The sequence below is a fragment of the Littorina saxatilis genome, unplaced genomic scaffold (genome assembly GCF_037325665.1).
Source record: "Littorina saxatilis isolate snail1 unplaced genomic scaffold, US_GU_Lsax_2.0 scaffold_626, whole genome shotgun sequence".
In the NCBI taxonomy this organism is placed as follows: domain Eukaryota; kingdom Metazoa; phylum Mollusca; class Gastropoda; order Littorinimorpha; family Littorinidae; genus Littorina; species Littorina saxatilis.
In genome coordinates, this window is record NW_027125811.1 from 5,001 (window position 1) to 25,000 (window position 20,000).

General features: G+C 40.9%; 2 protein-coding genes across 2 annotated transcripts in view; both read right to left on the bottom strand.

Annotated features, from left to right (window-relative positions):
- The window catches only part of LOC138954277 (uncharacterized), a gene marked incomplete at its 3' end in the record, with an annotated part of 8,720 nt that extends 4,427 nt beyond the window's left edge, over window positions 1–4,293 (bottom strand). Inside the window, 1 exon segment of the mRNA XM_070326158.1 lies at window positions 3,309–4,293. Coding sequence (XP_070182259.1) covers window positions 3,309–3,360 — 52 coding nt within the window.
- A 612-nt stretch (window positions 4,294–4,905) lies between these two features.
- LOC138954278 (mucin-2-like) overlaps window positions 4,906–20,000 on the bottom strand; it is a 17,547-nt gene continuing 2,452 nt past the window's right edge. The window contains exons 3-8 of the mRNA XM_070326159.1: window positions 19,454–19,495; window positions 18,937–19,095; window positions 17,271–17,576; window positions 6,759–8,084; window positions 6,259–6,300; window positions 4,906–5,600 (exon numbers count right to left, since the gene is read on the bottom strand). Of these exons, the coding sequence (XP_070182260.1) occupies window positions 5,377–5,600; window positions 6,259–6,300; window positions 6,759–8,084; window positions 17,271–17,576; window positions 18,937–19,095; window positions 19,454–19,495 (2,099 nt within the window). The 3' untranslated portion in view covers window positions 4,906–5,376. The remainder of the gene's footprint in view (window positions 5,601–6,258; window positions 6,301–6,758; window positions 8,085–17,270; window positions 17,577–18,936; window positions 19,096–19,453; window positions 19,496–20,000) is intronic.

Genomic DNA, 20,000 nt, shown 5'->3' on the forward strand with positions numbered 1-20,000 from the left:
ACGGTTTGTTACAAACCTTTTACCAAGTATCATTATTATAGTATATGAAGTCTTATATCGCGCGCGTATCTCCAGACTCGGACTCAAGGCGCAGGGATCTATTTATGCCGTGTGAGATGGATTTTTTTACACAATACATCACGCATTCACATCGACCAGCAGATCGCAGCCATTTCGGCGCATATCCTACTTTTCACGGCCTATTATTCCAAGTCACACGGGTATTTTGGTGGACATTTTTTTTTTATCTATGCCTATACAATTTTGCCAGGAAAGACCCTTTTGTCAATCGTGGGATCTTTAACGTGCACACCCCAATGTAGTGTACACGAGGGACCTCGATTTTTCGTCTCATTCGAAAGACTAGCACTTGAACCCACCACCTAGGTTACACTCAGTATTTTCTCAAGTTACAAGGAAGCGACTGCCTTCAAGGCACAGTGATTGCTGTGACAACAGTTATGCTCACGATTGCATATATGGCCAGTTGGCTAGTTTTTACATTTAGTCAATTTGATCTTATTCCTTGTCGGTTCCTGATTCCAAAAACATATAGATATGATATGTTTGGATTAAAAACACGCTCAGAAAGTTGAAACGAAGAGAGGTACAGAAAAGCGTGCTATGCAGCACAGCGAAACCACTTCCGCGCCAAACAGTCTCGTCAGTTTCACTGCGTTTTGCACGAGCGGCGGACTACGGTCATTGTGAAAAAATGCAGTGCCTTCAGTTTCATTCTGTGAGTTCCACAGCTTGACTAAATGTAGTAATTTCGCCTGACGCGACTTGTTTTTTTGTAACGTCCCTTCACCCTACGTGGTTACGGATTGTATTACCCAATATTGACGGACTGTGTGATGATATTACCCAATATTGACGGACTGTGTGATGATATTACCCAATATTGACGGACTGTGTGATGATATTACCCAATATTGACGGACTGTGTGATGATATTACCCAATATTGACTGACTGTGTGATGATATTACCCAATATTGACGGACTGTGTGATGATATCTTCTGCTATGGTCTGTTGAGACAGTGATATCAAAATCGAGACCGGAGGTCGAGATTTTGATATCACTGTCGAAACAGACCAATAGCAGAAGATATCATCACACAGTCAGTCAATGTTAGATACATTGCTAATTCTCTGGACATTTTGTATTTACTGTAAAGAAATTACAAAAGTATTTGTCTCAGTTTTGGCTGTTCCATATCCCTCCCTCTGATTATTATTTCTTTTTGTTCACTCTTTTCTTGTACTTTTCAGTATTTCAAAATGTCTTTCCTTTCAAAAAGTCTTTAGTCACTTGCTCAACTAAATTCTGGGATAATTACATTTTCATATATATTTGTTTGTTTTTAAATTTAGGTGTTTTTGTTTTTGAAGTGGGGAAGCAATAAAGAGGTCGTCGATATCAAAACTGATATCGACGGAAATGTCGTCGATATCACTTTTGCACTGAGCTCAGTTTTGCCCAATTGACCAATGGAAATCCACGTAACATATGAAATAGCAATATATGGGATATATGACGATCCCTCCACTTAACGGCACACCGAACAGTCAACATCCTGAATGCTTTCTGTGCAGAATTTGATATTGTTTGTATACTGGTATTAATTCATTTCGCAGTCTGACACGAGTGGCTTTCTGAGAAATTAATTCATAACTGCGATGCAAGCATGCAGCCTGTTGAGTTTATTATTATCATTATTATGGAAAGCTTATAATATAGCGCGAACCACAACTGTGCTCTCCGCGCTTTAAATTATCATTTCTGCCGTTTGAAATGGAATTTTTTACAGACAGACAGACAAACAGACATTTTTTTTTACACACAATATATAACGCATTCACATTGACCAGCAAACTTCAAGCCTATTAGGCGAACATTCACCTTTCACGGCCTATTATTCCAAGTCAAACGGGTATTTGGTGGACATTTTTATCTATGCCTATACAATTTTGCCAGGAAAGACCCTTTTGTCAATCGTGGGATCTTTAACGTGCACACCCCAATGTAGTGTACACGAAGGGACCTCGGTTTTTCGTCTCATCCGAAAGACTAGCACTTGAACCCACCACCTAGGTTAGGAAAGGGGGGAGAAAATTGCGGCCTGACCCATGGTCGAACACGCAACCTCTCGCTTCCGAGCGCAAGTGCGTTACCAATCGGCCACCCAGTCTTTGAGGAGTTTGAGGAAGTGTCGTACTTTCCATGTAATCGGTTTGCCAGTTCTGAGATGGCGGGCCAAGACCGGCACGGTTGGCCTATAAGTGGTAAGGCGTCCGCCCCGTGATCGGGAGGTCGTGGGTTCGAACCCCGGCCGGGTCATACCTAAGACTTTAAAATTGGCAACCTAGTGGCTGCTCCGCCTGGCGTCTGGCATTATGGGGTTAGTGCTAGGACTGGTTGGTCCAAGGTGTCAGAATAATGTGACTGGGTGAGACATGAAGCCTGTGCTGCGACTTGTGTCTTGTGTGTGGCGCACGTTATATGTCAAAGCAGCACCGCCCTGATATGGCCCTTCGTGGTCGGCTGGGCGTTAAGCAAACAAACAAACAAAAAGATGGCGGGCCGAGCTGTTTACATGAGCGGGAAGGACTGTTGCTTTAATAGTGAAAAGACATTGTATAGTTGAATTTGGAAACATCTCTTCATGGTCAGATAAATAAAGCGTACTATACACAGAATGAGTTTCCCATACCGTCAGTCACTAATATGTTTAACAACTCAAGGAAAGTATCGTCGCAATTGTTTAAACAAAAGCAGATACATTAACAATCACTTTCAATGTAAACATAGCTCGAGTATATATTTGTATTTTAATCGCATCATCTACGTATACATCCCAAATTAACTTTTGTGTACATTCATATCGAAAGAGAGACAGAGTAAGAAAGAGAGAGAGAAGGAAGGAGAAAGAGAGAAAGAGAGAGAGAGAGAGAGAGAGAGAGAGAGAGAGAGAGAGAGAGAGAGAGAGAGAGAGAGAGAGAGAGAGAGAAAGAGAAAGAGAAAGAGAAAGAGAGAGAGAGAGCGATAAGCGATAAAGAAAGTGAGAGAGAGAGACAGGCAGACAGACAGACAGAGACAGACAGATAAACAGAAAGAGAGAGAGAGAGAGAGAGAGAGAGAGAGAGAGAGAGACAGCGAGAGAGAGAAAGAGAGAGAGTGAGAGAGACAGAGAGACAGAGAGAGAGAGAGAGAGACAGAGAGAGAGAGAGAGACAGAGACAGAGACAGAGACACAGAGAGACACAGAGAGACACAGAGATATATCATATACTCAACAAGCCTACCATCAGAGCATTGTACTACTATATGCAGCAGTAATATCCACACAGTTGACATCCTTGACTCGGTATCACCAAAGCGCACAGCTGAACCTACAACGCCCAATTCTTCCGCCGAAACTAATAACACCGTACATCAGCGATGAGCCTGCGTTGTGACTTGAAAACTACGGAAACTTTTCTACATGATCACATGATCCTTTTTCTAATGTTTGTTACAGAAAGCGACAAAAAATTATCAGCTGATAAAAAGATACATTTTGTGCATCGGCAAACTTCCAGCTAGCGATCGTGACAGGAAACCAAATCATTTGGTCGACTACATGTTCAATTGTTCAAACAAACACGTTGATTATATCTAGTCAAGCAACATTCTCAGTGACATGGCTAGGATTTAAAGGTGTTGCCGTCCCGGAAGTTTTGTTATCAGATGTGTGAATGTTGCTTACATCGTGTTGTAATGTAAACGAGCAAGTCTGTTTCGCGCGACAGAAAACACACTATATTGAGGAAATCCTTTGACATTGATTTCACTCGAATATTTACTACTGCTGTTTTTAACGTCCGAGTCTCTTTGATATTGACCACAAATAAGCACACGAAATCGGCTGCAAAAAAAGCAAGCTTGGACTTTGGTTTCACGGGGAAGTATTTCATGTTTGCGTGATGATGTACGGATAGTCGTGTTAACGAGAATAAAAGCTTTACAATGATATATTCAATGACATGTACAAATGACAACAACAATATCAACTTGTCTTTTTTTTAAGGCGTCCTTTCATTTCTGATTTCCCACAGGGGAAAACATGTACTCAAATGAGAAAAACGTATATATATACTCATGCCTGAATACTAAAAAAAATGTAAGTAAAAATTAATCACGAATAAGTCAAACAATCATCCCTTGAACTATTGGTACAATTATGTTTATAATCATCAATAATGCAAATCAAAGTTAGAAAACAAAGGAATACTGTACTCACCAATACAAGAACGGGACAAGACGGTACGAATTGTCGCTTATGGAAGCTTCATCAGGAAAAACAAGAACACAAAAGACAACAAAAAGCAGACGCAACACGGAACGAACAAGGTTTGAAAGAAAATGGAGGGGAAACACGCAAAAAAGGGAAGGAACTCTAGGAACGGAAATGAATGAAAGGGGAGAGAAGTGGTTGGATGATGTCATGGGCACAGGCATACTAGACTAAAAGTGATACACATTCATAAAAGGGGGGGGGGGGGGGTGGGGACAGAGGAAATAAATAAATAAATAAAAAATAAAAAATAAATAAATAAATTAGAATGCAAATCAAAGTTAAAAATAATTATGGGTTTTTTTCTATTTCAAACACATGAAGAAAGCAAGCTAGCTGTGCCACTGTAATAAACTAAGAACAAACAGCAACAATATCTAATGTAAACGCTGGCGCAGGTTTACAAATTGATAAACACATAAGGCCAAAAAAAAATTTGTCTGTTTAGGGTAACATGACCAAAAAAAGTAGGGTCGGTAGGTAGGTAGGTTTTTTTTTTTTTGTGTGTGTGTGTGTGTGTGTGTAAATGCTATGTTGGCTGAACATTCACTTCTTATTGATGAATACATGTTTCAAAACTAACGTATAAATAAAACAGAGAGAAAGGGAGAGAAAGAAACGCCAAATGTCTCTTTTTAGCATTTTTACCTCTTTTTTTTTTTTTTTTTTTTTTAAATAAAAAAAAAGTTTTTGGGTCGGCGCCAAATCGATAGGGTCGGTCGGGTTACCCTAAACAGACAATTTTTTTTGTTGGCCTAAGCGAAATACTGTTAATGTTCTCATAATTATTAGAGCCATGACGAATGTTCGTGAATGTGATCGCCTTCATGGCAGCTAGACCATCTCCATAGCTATTACACATATTTTCATATTTAATTATCTCTTTAAACTTGCTTTGTGTTTCTGTTCACATGAGAAAACACATGATCTGATTAATCCTCTGCCTTGTTTATAGCAGTGGCTGATTTAACCAAACTATCAATGATTTTCTGGTTTTACTTGGTTTTATCAACAAGGGCGTAGTCTTTATGTGCAGACTATGCCTTATTTGTGGCCGTGGGACCACGTGGCTTGTTGACAACGCCATATACATCTGGAATGTGCGGCTGAGCCAGTGAGCTTTTGGATTCCTTCTCATCTGCTTTTGTTATATCCGTGTCAAGTGAAGTTGGTGATTGACCAATGGTCTGGCGGCATGCAGGCGCCGCATAATGCATAACATTGGAGCTCTCGTAGTAACAGTTGGACACCATTTCAAAATCTAAATGAAGAAAAAACGACAGAAAATGTAGCTCTCAGGCTGACCGAGGATCGACCATAGTTATTTGACACACATCAACCTCATTATACAAATGGAAGGTAATTATTTTAAAATTGTTTCATATTGTCAGTATTAGGATTAAACCAGTATTAAGCATGATATGGTGTGCGTAAAATGTTGAATGATAAGATATCCTTTGATATCAATTCAAAGTATTGACTGTTTAAAAAAAAAAGAATTGTAATGTTTTAATACTTTTCTGTAAGGTGACACAAATAGCGTCCATGATGAACACATTATACCACCCCTCCCCCTCAAAACAAGGGAATTAATTAAAAACATAATCAAAAGAAAAGAAGACTAATATAAAATAATATACGACAAAAACGGACAACAAAAACAACAAAACAACAACCACAACAGCATCAACGACAACAACAAAAACAACAACATAACACTCCTTGATTAGAAAACTGGTTCAGCTATGGATAGGCTCGAAAAGCTTTCAAAAGCAATGAATATATCGAGTTACCGACTTAATATTATTACAAGTTAGACACAGTTTGCAAAATCCTAAAGTAAGATCCCTTTGCAATAACTATTGGAAATCGGCCGGAAATATTTGGAGGGGAAAGCAATTCGTCTAAATGATATTTACCATCATCTTTCACGAAAGCGTTCTTGTCCCCCTTGGTCGATTCTAAAACAGCAAAAACAAAAAACAGAAAACAAAAAATAGAAACAACGGATATAATAATGATATTTGTTTTAAAAAAATACAACAAAAATACCGAAATTTTGAATTATTTACAAGCAGTAGTTCTCTCTCTCTCTCTCTGTCTCTCCCTCCACCCCTCTCCGTGTGTGTGTGCGTGCGTGCGTGTTTGTGTGTGTGTGTGTGTGCGTGTGTTTGTGTGTGTGTCTCTCTCTCTCCCTCTCTCCCTCTCTCTCATTCTCTCTCTCTCTCTCTCTATCTCTCTCTCTTTCTCTCTCTCTCTCTCTCTCTCTCTCTCTCTCTCTCTCTCTCTCTCTCTCTCTCTCTCTCTCTCTCTCTCTCTCTGTCTCCCTCTTGATGCTACGTGAATACGATGAATACACACTCCTGCTAGGTTACAGATGGAACAGACGGCGTGATAAGTATAAGTAGAGTTACATTACCTCGACGTCTTTTGACGACAACAACGATGACAATAACAACGACGATGACGACAACGACAAGTCCTCCACCCACTCCACCAGCGATGAGTGGAAGAGACAATCCCCCATTTTCATCGTCGTTGTCGTTGCTGTTTTCGACTGTTGTGTCTGTTGATGCTTGCATCGAACTGCTGTTCGTTGGCGATGTCTTGGTTTCATCTTTGTCTGATGCTGTAGTGCTGTTAGATGTTGGCTTGGTAAAACTGCTAGGGGTTAGTGTTATGCTGCTACCAATGATTGATGTAGTGATGCTAAAAGACGTAGGTGTGCTGGTGTTGTGGATTGACTGTTTGGTAGAGATGCCAGTCGCATGAAGAGTTATAGCTGTTATACCAGCTGATGCACTAGATTTATCAGTGTTAGACGTGGAGTAGATGCTAGATGCTGATGTGTTTTTTGTGCTCCTACTTGATGGTGTGGGTGTACTGCTTTCAGCAGATAGTTCAGTAGTGCTGTTAATTGTCAGTGTGGGTGTCGTTCTAGGTGGTGTGAAGGCGTTGCTGCTTATATCCGTTGCTGGTGGTGTGGTGCTAATAATGTTCGGTGTAATGACGTTTACAGATGCAGGTGTGGTGATGCTGGGGGTTGTCTGTTTGGTAGAGATGCCAGTCGTTTGGGAAGTTGCATCTGCCATGCCAGTTGATGCAGTGGGGCTGTCAGTGTTAGATGTGGAGGTGCTGCTAGATCTTACTGTCGTTTTTGTGTTGCTGGTTGTTGGTGTATTAGTGGTGTTAAGTGAGAGTATAGCTGTGCTAATAGTTGTTGGTATGGCTGTCGTGCTAGATGTGGAGGTGCTGATAGCTGCTGATGTGGTTTGTGTGCTACTAGTTGTTGGTGTATTAGTGATTTTAACGGATGGTGTAGCTGTGCTCGTAGTTGTTGGTATGGCTGTTGTGCTAGATGTGGAGGTGCTGATAGCTGCTGATGTGGTTTGTGTGCTACTAGTTGTTGGTATATTAGTGAGTTTAGCGGATGGTGTAGCTGTGCTCGTAGTTGTTGGTATGGCTGTCGTGCTAAGTGGCAATGAGTTGTTGCTACCGCTACCCCCTGGTTGTGATGAGGTACTTTTAATTGTCGGTGTAATGTGGGTTTCAGTGGTTGATGTGTAGGCATTTCGAATTGCTGGTGCGATGGTAGAGTTAACGTTTGGTGTGCTTGTGATTTCAATGATAGATGTTGGTGTGCTGATTATTGGTGTTGATGTATATATGCCATCTGTCTGAGTTGTGTTGCTTTTAGCCGTTGGGGTTGTTCTGGTGGGCGATCGCGAGGTAGTGCTGGCAGCCGCTGAAAATAAATGAATAGGATTTATCTATACTGGATAACATTCTTTTAATCTATTCTGATTCTGCCATTCGTTTTACAAGATATGAATAACGAGTTTATTATTGTGGTACATCACCCTTTTTACATTTAGTCAAGTTTAAACTAAATGTTTTAACATAGACGGGGAATGGAGACAAGGGTCATGGTGTATGTATGTGCGTGTAATACAGGGCAAGAAGGTTAACTAGAAATGTGTAACTTCCACGTGAAGGAACGTAATTAAAAGTTGGCGGGGATATAGCTCAGTTGGTAGCGCGCTGGATTTGTATTCAGTTGGCCGCTGTCAGCGTGAGTTCGATCCCAGGTTCGGCGGAAATTTATTTCAGAGTCAACTTTGTGTGCAGACTCTCTTCGGTGTCCGAACCCCCCCCCCCCCCCCCCCCCCCCCCCCCCCCCCCCCCCCCCCCCCCCGTGTACACTACATTGGGTGTGCACGTTAAAGATCCCACGATTGACAAAAGGGTCTTTCCTGGCAAAATTGCTTAGGCACAGTTAATAATTGTCTACCTATACCCGTGTGACTTGGAATAATAGGCCGTGAAAGGTAAATATGCGCCGAAATGGCTGCAATTACTGGCCGTATAAAATTTCATCTCACACGGCATCACTGCAGAGCGCCTAGAACTGTACCCACGGAATATGCGCGATATAAGCGTCATTGATTGATTGATTGATTGATTAAAATTGCCCGCACACTCTTTGATTGAAATATTGTATTAGAGACAGTTTGTTACTATATACATGTACTATATACATATTTGTAGCATTGCTTTGTCAGATTTACATCACTGTCAGGTAATATTATTTAAAATATATTTGTTGTCAATTTTAACTGTCAAAAATGTGCAGAACTTATACGTGAAATTGCCATTGCTGTCAGTTAACATTTATTAATTATTGTGACCATCACATTGCCTTGTTGAACAGGAAGCAGCCCGGGTTTTATTTGTTTGCAAATGTGTTCCAGTGAAAGCGTATTCTTATCTCCTGTAAATAACGTGGCAGATCTGTACTGGACAGTTGACATGATCATCTTCGCAGGAAAGTATCTTTAACCCTTCTTGGGGTCATCTATATCTACAGGCTTCTACAAAATGAAAAAAACAACAACACTAGTATGAGAAAGAACAAAAAAACGGAGAGAGGGAGAGAGAAAGAGAGAGAGAGAGAGAGAGAGAGAGAGAGAGAGAGAGAGAGAGAGAGAGAGAGAGAGAGAGAGAGAGAGAGAGAGAGAGAGAGAGAGAGAGAGAGAGAGAGAGAGAGAGAATCAGAGACAGATACAGACAGAGACAGAATGAGAGATCATATACCACGGCAGTTACATCCTACTGTACACAGGAACAACACCAAACACAGTCTTCATTGCTGATCCCTCCTCAGTAAAATCTGACATTTAAATCTACGCCACAGAGGACAAACTACCACTTGTTCCTGATGATCCGTACTGTGTAGTATAAATTACTCACACCTTTTCAGGCGGGCACACTCAGACTTAATTAAATTACATGTTAACAATGCGGTTACTTCCTGCCACGCCAAAACGACAGGCGTTTGGCACATATCCAAAAACAAAATTACTTCTTCATCGTGAGGATTTTCCTGCTTAGTTATATTATCATTTAAGAGCAAAACCCAATGTGCTATCTACTTGAGTGATATGAATCATACCCTTTGAGGTGTTCATCAGCGGCTATTGTAACAGCTCTCTCAATATCAATGTCATATTTGCAGGTAGCGTCAAACTGACTGGTCAATTTGCAGACACGCGTGCAATTACTACACAAGTACCTACTTGATCTTCTTAAGTCTGACAAGTAGCTAACTGTATAATATCTGCACTTGGGTAGTGTTTTGCTCGAACATTGAAGAGGTCTTTTGATTGTGATATTATGTCTTCCCTGTTATTCCAATCGTTCAGAGAAAACATTCAACATGAACGACTAAAGGTTTACAGTACAGGCTAGACTGGTCGGACGTGATTTATCCCAGAATACGAAAACATCAATACTATTTGTTGTGGTTTTGTTAAGACAAACCCTTGGGTCAGTTGCTATGCATACAGAAATATGCCGTACAATTGAAATCAGATTCACTTCGAGTCGGTGTTTTCGTTTTATTATATTGCTATCATCTGTCTTATCATCTTTTTTTTATGGTGGGGGGAGGGGTCTATCAAAACAATCATGGACGACAAACAAATACTAAACACATTAACTGTTCACAAATTAGCATGCAGATATTCAGCGCATGTTTTCAGACCAAGGGCTTATGAGAGTCTAATGCATTCTGTCAAACCTTTGTGCACCCATTCTCTTTACTTAACTATAGATATGAATGTGACGAATTAATGAGAGAGAGAGAGAGAGAGAGAGAGAGAGAGAGAGAGAGAGAGAGAGAGAGAGAGAGAGAGAGAGAGAGAGAGAGAGAGAGAGAGAGAGAGACAGAGAGAGACAGAGACAGAGACAGAGAGATAGAGAGAGAGAGAGAGAGAGAGAGAGAGAGAGAGAGATCAAATCAAATTTTATTTTTCGAGGGTTGTGGCATAAGCAATACAACGAGCTTTTTTTCAACCAGCCCTCGCCCAGAGAGGGGACTTTTAATTGTCGGTGTAATGGGGGTTTCAGTTACAGAGAGAGAGAGAGAGAGAGAGAGAGAGAGAGAGAGAGAGAGAGAGAGAGACTGACTATTAGGGTTTAACGTCCTCTTAGACCAACTGGTCTATATTGGGACAGGTATTGGTAATACGCTGAAGATATGGTGTGATACTTTGATTCGAACAAGCCCGCTGTGGCTGTCTTCTTCGACACACCAGCATTGGGTTTGTCTCGTCAAAGTATCGAAATACGATCATGATAATCAGAGACGAGAGATGATGCATGTGTGTCTTCGTGTTTTCCAAGCCCTGAGACTTTCGCTGTGAACGTGGGATCTTTTTCGTGCGCATGTGTGCACACGGGGGTGTTCGGACACCGAAGAGAGTCTGCACAAAGTTGACTCCGAGAAATAAATCTCTCGCCGAACGTGGGGATCGAACCCACGCTGATAGCGACCAACTGGCTACAAAGCCAGCGCGCTACCAACTGAGCTACGTCCCCGCCCCCGAGAGAGAGAGAGAGAGAGAGAGAGAGAGAGAGAGAGAGAGAGAGAGACAGAGAGAGAGAGAGAGAAAGACAGAGAGAGAAAGAGAGAGAAAGAGAGAAAGAGAGAAAGAGAGAGAGACAGAGAAAGAGAGAGAGTGAGAGAGAGAGAATTGAATTGAAATTGAATTGAACTTTATTTAATAAGGATTACGATTTTAAGGCTACGCTTTTTCTTACAATCTGTCCTTGGGACGCACAGACACACACTGATACAATTAAACAATTAAAAATTAAAATGTTAAAAAGTTAACAACAAAAGGAGGTCGGAAAACTTCAGCACGTGATGATAAAGATGACGATGATGACGATGATGATGATGATGATGATGATGATGATGATGATGATGATGATGATGATGATGATGATGATGATGATGATGATGATGATGATGATGACGACGATGATGATGATGAAGATGAGGCATGAGACGAAAACCTGAGGTCCATTCGTGTATACTACATTGGGGTGTGCACGTTAAAGATCCCACGATTGACAAAAGGGTCTTTCCTGGCAAAATTGTGTTTATACAAATGTCCACCAAAATACCCGTGTGACTTGAAATAATAGGCCGTGAAAAGTAGGTTATGCGCCGAAATGGCTGCGATCTGCTGGCCGATGTGAATACGTGATGTATTGTGTAAAAAAAATCCATCTCACACGGCATAAATAAATCCCTGTGCCTTGAATATGTGCGCGATATAAATTGCATACATTTGTTTTATAATAAATCCCTGCGCTTAGAACTGTACCCAAGGAATACGCGCGATATAAGCCTCATATTGATTGATTGATTGAAGAGCATACATATGTGGTCATTCATAAAATCCGATGCATACTATGCAGGTAATTATAAGTACAAGCTGGTAGCAATCAAACATGTAGCAATAGTACAACAAAAATATGTTCCGAATATACAATGCACAGCATATTCTTTGACGTAGTTCTAATTCTAAGTGTGGTAAATCAAAAATCGCGTTAAACTACTCAGACAGTACGTGTTTTTTAACACATTTTTTAAAACTGTTTAATGACTTTAAGTGCTTAAAGGATGATGGAAGTGAATTCCAAATTGATGTACTCGAAAAAGCAAGACTGGTCTTATAAAGGTCAATTCGTGGAATCGGTCGGATCAAGTTGATCGAGTCTTCGACCCACATCTGTCGGTAGTTTTGTTAAATAATGATGTAATGTAAATCGGCACTTTACCGTAATACAATTTATGTATGAAAATGGCTTTGTTTCATTTGAGATGGTTTTCCAGTGGAAGAAAGTTAAGCATTATTAATTTCATATCTGTTGAGGCATTATCCTTTACGATGAGTTTAGCCGAGCGACGATAGAGAGAGTCTAGCTTTTTCAAGTGGGCATCACTGCTGCCATCCCAGAGCGTCGCAACATAAATAATGTGAGGAGAGAGAGAGAGAGAGAGAGAGAGAGAGAGAGAGAGAGAGAGAGAGAGAGAGAGAGAGAGAGAGAGAGAGAGAGAGAGAGAGAGATAGAGAGATAGAGAGAGAGACAGACAGACAAGACAGACCGACAGACAGAGAGACAGACAGATATATCAAGACAATGTGATAGCGTGCATAAACATACCAGTACAGCCGCACCATGCTCCACTCACGAACAGAATCAACACGATCTTCATCGCAGTGTCCATGGAAAGATGTAAACTGGATCTGAGATACACCTCTGTCGCAGTAGCTATTGTTGCAGTCTAGTGAGACTCGTTATCTTGCCTAGATGACTGCTGACACAATGCTACATTACCAATATGAAAGAAAATACTCTCAGTCCCTTTCCATCACAGAAGCATGGCTTGAAACTTGGTATTTGTTCGAACTCAAATCCAGAGCGCACTTTGCGATTAACAGGCTTTCCTGCCTGAAAGTCAGTTTTGATTTAAATTCATTTGATAAACAAATTCGCGCATGGCCAACACAAACCTTGCTTTGAAAGACCAACAGAATTATGAATGAAGTTTTCCTTCCTCTATTTCAAAATGTCTCTTCATTATAAAAACAATAAAAATACAAGCAACCAGGAAATTAAACATGCACAACATTTCCTGAAAGCATCTTTCAAGTCGTCTCCACTTAAAATGCATGCTTTGAAATACCGATATAATTCTGAATGAAGGTTTTCTTCCTTGATTGAAAAAAATGCCTCTTCATTACAAATAATACAAGCAAACAGCAAAACAGCACTTGCAAAACCACCGCCCTGATATGGCCCTTCGTGGTCGGCTGGGCGTTAAGCAAACAAACAAACAAGCACACTTGCAAAACCACCGCCCTGATATGGCCCTTCGGGGTCGGCTGGGCGTTAAGCAAACAAACAAACAAGCACACTTGCAAAACCACCGCCCTGATATGGCCCTTCGTGGTCGGCTGGGCGTTAAGCAAACAAACAAACAAACACACTTGCAAAACCACCGCCCTGATATGGCCCTTCGTGGTCGGCTGGGCGTTAAGCAAACAAACAAACAAGCACACTTGCAAAACCCATTTTGCTAAAAGCATGTTTCAAGCCGTATCCACTTACAATTTAACATAATAGCATGATCAACATTTGAGCTTGCAGTTCTGTTAATTTGTTTTTGTCGTTGCAGCAACGCACGCGCTAAGGCTGGTTGTCACGACATATGTCGCGCTACCTTACGTATACTGTCACCTGGTTGTCACGACATATGTCGCGCTACTAGCTCAGTCTGTTTGGTCGCTTCCGATTACCTCCCATGGGTGCGAAAACCTATATGATCGTTTTTACATTTAGTCAAGTTTTGACTAAATGTTTTAACATAGAGGGGGAATCGAGACGAGGGTCGTGGTGTATGTGTGTGTGTGTGTGTGTGTGTGTGTGTGCGTGTGTGTGTGTAGAGCGATTGAGAGTAAACTACTGGACCGATCTTTATGAAATTTGACATGAGAGTTCCTGGGTATGATATCCCCAGACATTTTTTCATTTTTGCAATAAATGTCTTTGATGACGTCATATCCGGCTTTTTGTAAAAGTTGAGGCGGCACTGTCACACCCTCATTTTTTAATCAAATTGATTGAAATTTTGGCCAAGCAATCTTCGACAAAGGCCGGACTTCGGTATTGCATTTCAGCTTGGTGGCTTAAAAATTAATTAATGACTTTGGTCATTAAAAATCTGAAAATTGTAATTAAAATTAATTTTTTATAAAACGATCCAAATTTACGTTCATCTTATTCTTCATCATTTTCTGATTCCAAAAACATATAAATATGTTATATTCAGATTAAAAACAAGGTCTGAAAATTAAAAATATAAAAATTATTATCAAAATTAAATTTCCGAAATCGATTTAAAAACAATTTCATCTTATTTCTTGTCGGTTCCTGATTCCAAAAACATATAGATATGATATGTTTGGATTAAAAACACGCTCAGAAAGTTCAAACGAAGAGAGGTACAGAAAAGCGTGCTATGCAGCACAGCGAAACCACTACCGCGCTGAACAGGCTCGTCAGTTTCATTCCGTTTTGCACAAGCGGCGGACTACGGTCATTGTGAAAAAATGCAGTGCGTTCAGTTTCATTCTGTGAGTTCCACAGCTTGACTAAATGTAGTAATTTCGCCTTACGCGACTTGTTACATTTAGTCAAGTTTTGACTAAATGTTTAACGTAGAGGGGGGAATCGAGACGAGGGTCGTGGTGGTGTATGTGTGTGTGTGTGTGTGTGTGTGTGTGTGTGTGTGTGTGTGTGTGTGTGAGTGAGGTGTGTGTGTGTACGTGTGTGTGTGTGTGTGTGTGTGTGTGTGTGTGTGTGTGTGTGTGTGTAGAGCGATTTAGAGTAAACTACTGGACCGATCTTTATGAAATTTTACATGAGAGTTCCTGGGTATGATATCCCCAGATTTTTTTTCGATAAATGTCTGTTATGACGTCATATCCGGCTTTTCGTGAAAGTTGAGGCGGCACTGTCACGCTCTCATTTTTTTAACCAAATTGGTTGAAATTTGGTCAAGTAATCTTCGACGAAGCCCGGACTTTGGTATTGCATTTCAGCTTGGAGGCTTAAAATTGAATTAATGAGTTTGCTCATTAAAGTTGTCATTAAAATCGATTTTTTGCAAACAGATTTAAAATTGATTGCATCGTACTCTTCATCAGATTCTGAATCTAAAAATGTATACATATGTCATGTTTACTCTTAAAATGTGATCACAATTAACGAAAATAGAATAATTAGTCTTACGATTAAAATGTAAGAAATCGATCCAAAAATGATGTACGTCATCTTATTCGTGATCATTTCCTGATTCCAAAAATAGATATGATAGGTTGTATTCAAAACAAGCTCAGAAAGTTAACAAGAATACAGAAAAGCGCGCTTTCCTGCTTAGCACAATACGCTACCGCGCTAATCTGGCGTGTCAATACCACTACGTTTTGCACGTGGAAGGTGAGCGATTTCCTTCACGCGGGGATTGACGAAGCTGTACTGTCTTAGTGACTAAATACAGTGCGTTCAGTTTCATCCCGTGAGTTCGACAGCTTGACTAAATGTAGTAATTTCGCCTTACGCGACTTGTTCTTTATTTTTCTCTCTGTTAATTAACCAGTGGCTAAGTACTATGTGTTACAGAATTGCACCAGTGTAAGGGTATGGAGATACTATAGTTATATACCTTAGCCGTCGACTGTTATAATGCGTCTGTGCTTTAAGCCGGCAATTAATATGGCGAAGTCGACTACGCGAAGTATACTTCGTGAAGCTTGCTGCACGAAGCAATTGGCACTCACCTTTCCGTAAACAGACTTCGCCCAGTCTTCGCAAAGTCGACTTCGGGCTGAATTAAAGACAGCCTTGAATAAAGTTGCTCGCTAACCATTCTGACGAGGAAGTAAGATCTTATATTTATTAATTGTGTCAGATTACAAGTGTGACATTTAAATACCACCTGCTTAGATGTAAACGTTTCTTTTTTGGAGTGGATCTTAAATGCTTACTTTTTCGTTTGCCAGGTTAGTTTGATTTTGTTAAGGCCTATAATACTGACAGTTCAAAGAAGTTGAGTTTGAATATTCGTATGGGACAAAATGTGAAAAAACAAGGTTAGTTTCGAGCTCTTAAGGGGGGTGGGTAAATAAATTGTAAGAGGAAATGTACGTGCACGCCCACACACACATACACACACACACACACACACACACATACACGCATACACACACGCACACACACACACACACACACACACACACACACACACACACACGCTCACACACACACACGCTTTATGAGGAAATTAACTCACGCACACAGTCTGTAAGGGGTTAATAAACTGCAGGAGGAAATGAACGCACCCACGCACACACGGACACACAGACACATACGCACGCACGCACGCACACACGCACATACACACACACACACAAACATACACACACACACACACACACACACACACACACACACACACACACACACACACACGGAGTAGAGGAATGAACGAACATTGTTTTAATGAAAATGTACATGACCTGCACAGCCGGAATAGTACGCATTATAAGCAAGCCCATAACACAAAACTCCGGTTATGCAAAGGGAAGCAAACACAACAACTGCAGAGAAAATGGCTTGAACTACCAGCTCGCACGGACAGACGAACACACGCAGGCACACACACGTACGCACGCACGGAAACTCACACGCACACACACACACACACACACACACACACACACACACACACATACGCACACACAAACAAACGACGTTTTCGTGTGCAAACACACACTGTGATGAATGATCTCCCTTTCAGCAGAATGTGTCAAGTTGTCAGGGTATTATTTTGGCTTTTAGCCAATATGACTTTTAATTAAAGCTTACTAAATCACACAAAGTGAGAATTAATGCACGCAGGCACAGCAAAGAGTGATCCAAACTTAGCAGAAATACAACAATAAATCCGTCCAACAAATGCTTAATACTGATTCTGAGATTGGAGAATTTTCTTATGGCCCAGTCTCACGTGGTTAGCTGACTTCAGAGTACACACCGACACCGTCAGGTTGGAGTGCTGAGGTCTTGAAAAAGGTGACGTTAACTCCACTGACGTCAGGAGTGGAATACACACCAGTGCTGGTGTCATCGCTGCCTGCATTTGCTGAAGGTGGGATCGTGCTGTATCCAAAATCGGCACCTTGTGCCGTGATGTCTGTGCTGGTTGGAATGTGTGCGTTACTTGGATCAGGTTCACGTTGACTGGTTGGAACACGTGACGTCACGGCGCCGGCTACAGCGTCTGAGCTTTCGTAGAGAACGTTGATGTGCTCTTCGAAATCTGAAAGGGAAGTAGAGAACGGATTAAAACAATCAATGTTTTAAGAATGGAGACTGTTTTAAAGTTCAACGAGTAAAATGTTGCTTCCCACATTGCAGACACCCACACACGTTGGAAGCTTTTGTTAAATGCACACTCCTTCTAGTGAACACAGTTTGTCTCACCATCACAGTGCATGGGATAAGAACATACCTCCACGGAGACACATACCAACATTCAACACCATGATTGCTTGATGTAGTGAGTTGAATTTGTTTGATTATTGACTTCGTAAAAAGCCATAGGTGGCGTGTACGATTTTAATGTATGAGAACGTACCAAGGCAACTGTGCGCAAACAGCACCCAGGCTGGTTATTTCTGGTATGTGACCAAGTTGAGAAATGATCTTGTCCCATATTAAAGCCTGGACAGACCAGAGACCGTGAGCCGAATGTCTTCACAAGAAGAAAGGTAGCTTCAAGCTTTCGTTGTGTCCATGTTCCCGCTTGCATATATACACAAATACACTTGCATTGATCAGCTACATATTTGGTATTCAAAAATATGCACGGCTTGATTGAACAGATTTTTAGATCAAATAACCAAAGGGAAGTAATTAAGCGCTCTATATGCATACGACATGCGTAATGGAGTAAGCGAGAGTTATACGGAACCAATCTCCTGGCACCTGAGAGCGGATGAAAGTCGCTTGTTCATTTCAATGCTTGTTATTCTCTCAAAAGGTTCCGTACAACTCTCGCTTACTCTATTACACATGTCGTATGCATTAAGAGCGATTACTTCCCTTTGGTTATTTGATATCTTAACATCGCTCTGCCTCATTCTGTTTGATATTCTAACTGATACTTTCGAGGCGACCCTGTAACAATGTGAGTGTTTGTGTGTTTGTTCTGTTTAAACCAGTCTTGATCTAAGTCCGGTCGAGAATAAAAGCTGGTTCTTGTATATGACTGTGTACGTAGGTGTTAGTTGGAGTGCCTTAGAGAATGATGAGCATATGAGCTTGCGGTGATCATCCTTTTTTGAGGATGAAAGTCGCTTGTTCATTTCAATGCTTGTTATTCTCTCAGGTGCCAGGAGAAAAGGTTCCGTACAACTCTCGCTTACTCCATTACACATGTCGTATGCATGTAGAGCGCTTACTTCCCTTTGGTTATTTGATCTCTAAACAACGCTCTGCCTCATTTCGTTTAAGATTCTCATTGAAAAGATGTTCGCAAACACAGAGTCGAACAAGGTGACAAAATCGACATCGACTGTTGCCATTCAGTTGTTGCCTTTTGCTTTTCGCCTTCAGGTTAAATTCGATTTCTAAGTAAAGAAAAAGATAAGTAGATACATTAGAAATGAAATACAAACCAGTGTCCGTGTCAGCATTGTGTTGTCGTGTGCCTGCCGCGTTCGTTGCGTTTGTGTCACGTGGATGCCGAGCAGCCTGGTTGGTTGGAAGACGTGACGTCATAGCAATGACTACATTGTCTGAGCTCTCGTAAAGATAGTTGATGTGTTCTTCGAAATCTGAAAATAAATCCAACAAGATAATTGATATGCAATGGTACACACGCACAAAATAAAGACGTTGCAAAAAACATCACATTAAATCGGCACTAGTAGGTTTGCGATGTGTACATATGGAGAGCGTTGAGAGATTCAATTCACAATTTACTGAAACAGGGTATGATTTATCCATCTTAACATACCCTCATAGAATCAGCAGCAAAACAGTAATATTCACCACAATTAACACCACTGTTGAAATTCCATGGATCACATTGAGAGAACAAAGATTAGGATGTGTGTGAATATGCTTCAATATGCAGAATTAGTGTTCGTTGTTATTAAAAGATAACACTGTTAATTTACTGTTACTACTCACCATCGTCCGTCGACTCAGTGCGTTTTGCTACCAGGGGTAAACCTGAAACAGAAAATGGCAAGAATTGAGGAAACATCTGTCATAAACAGAACTTTGATAAGATTGAGCAATATAAATGCCTGAAAAATAGAAACGGACAACGAAAGGGGTGACGAGATAGAGAGGGGGTGAGAATTTCTTCTTTTCTCTGGAGCTTCCTGTTCGACCACTTCCCTTCCCTTCCAGCCTCCATCACAGTAGGTTCTAGTGACATTTCTCTCTCTTATAGTGCTAGGAATCTTGGGTTCATCATGGACTCCCACCTCTCAATGAAACAACACATCAAAAAAGTCTGTCAGACATGTTACTTTGAGATCAGAAGAATAGGTTCCATAAGAAAATTTCTCACTGTTGATGCCACTAAAACTCTCGTTACATCCTGCATTCTGTCCAGATTAGATTACTGCAACTCCCTTCTCATAGGCTGCCCTGACTCCACTCTCCAACCCTTGCAAAAAGTACAACACTCTGCTGCACGTCTCATTTTCAGAGCACAGCATCGACAACC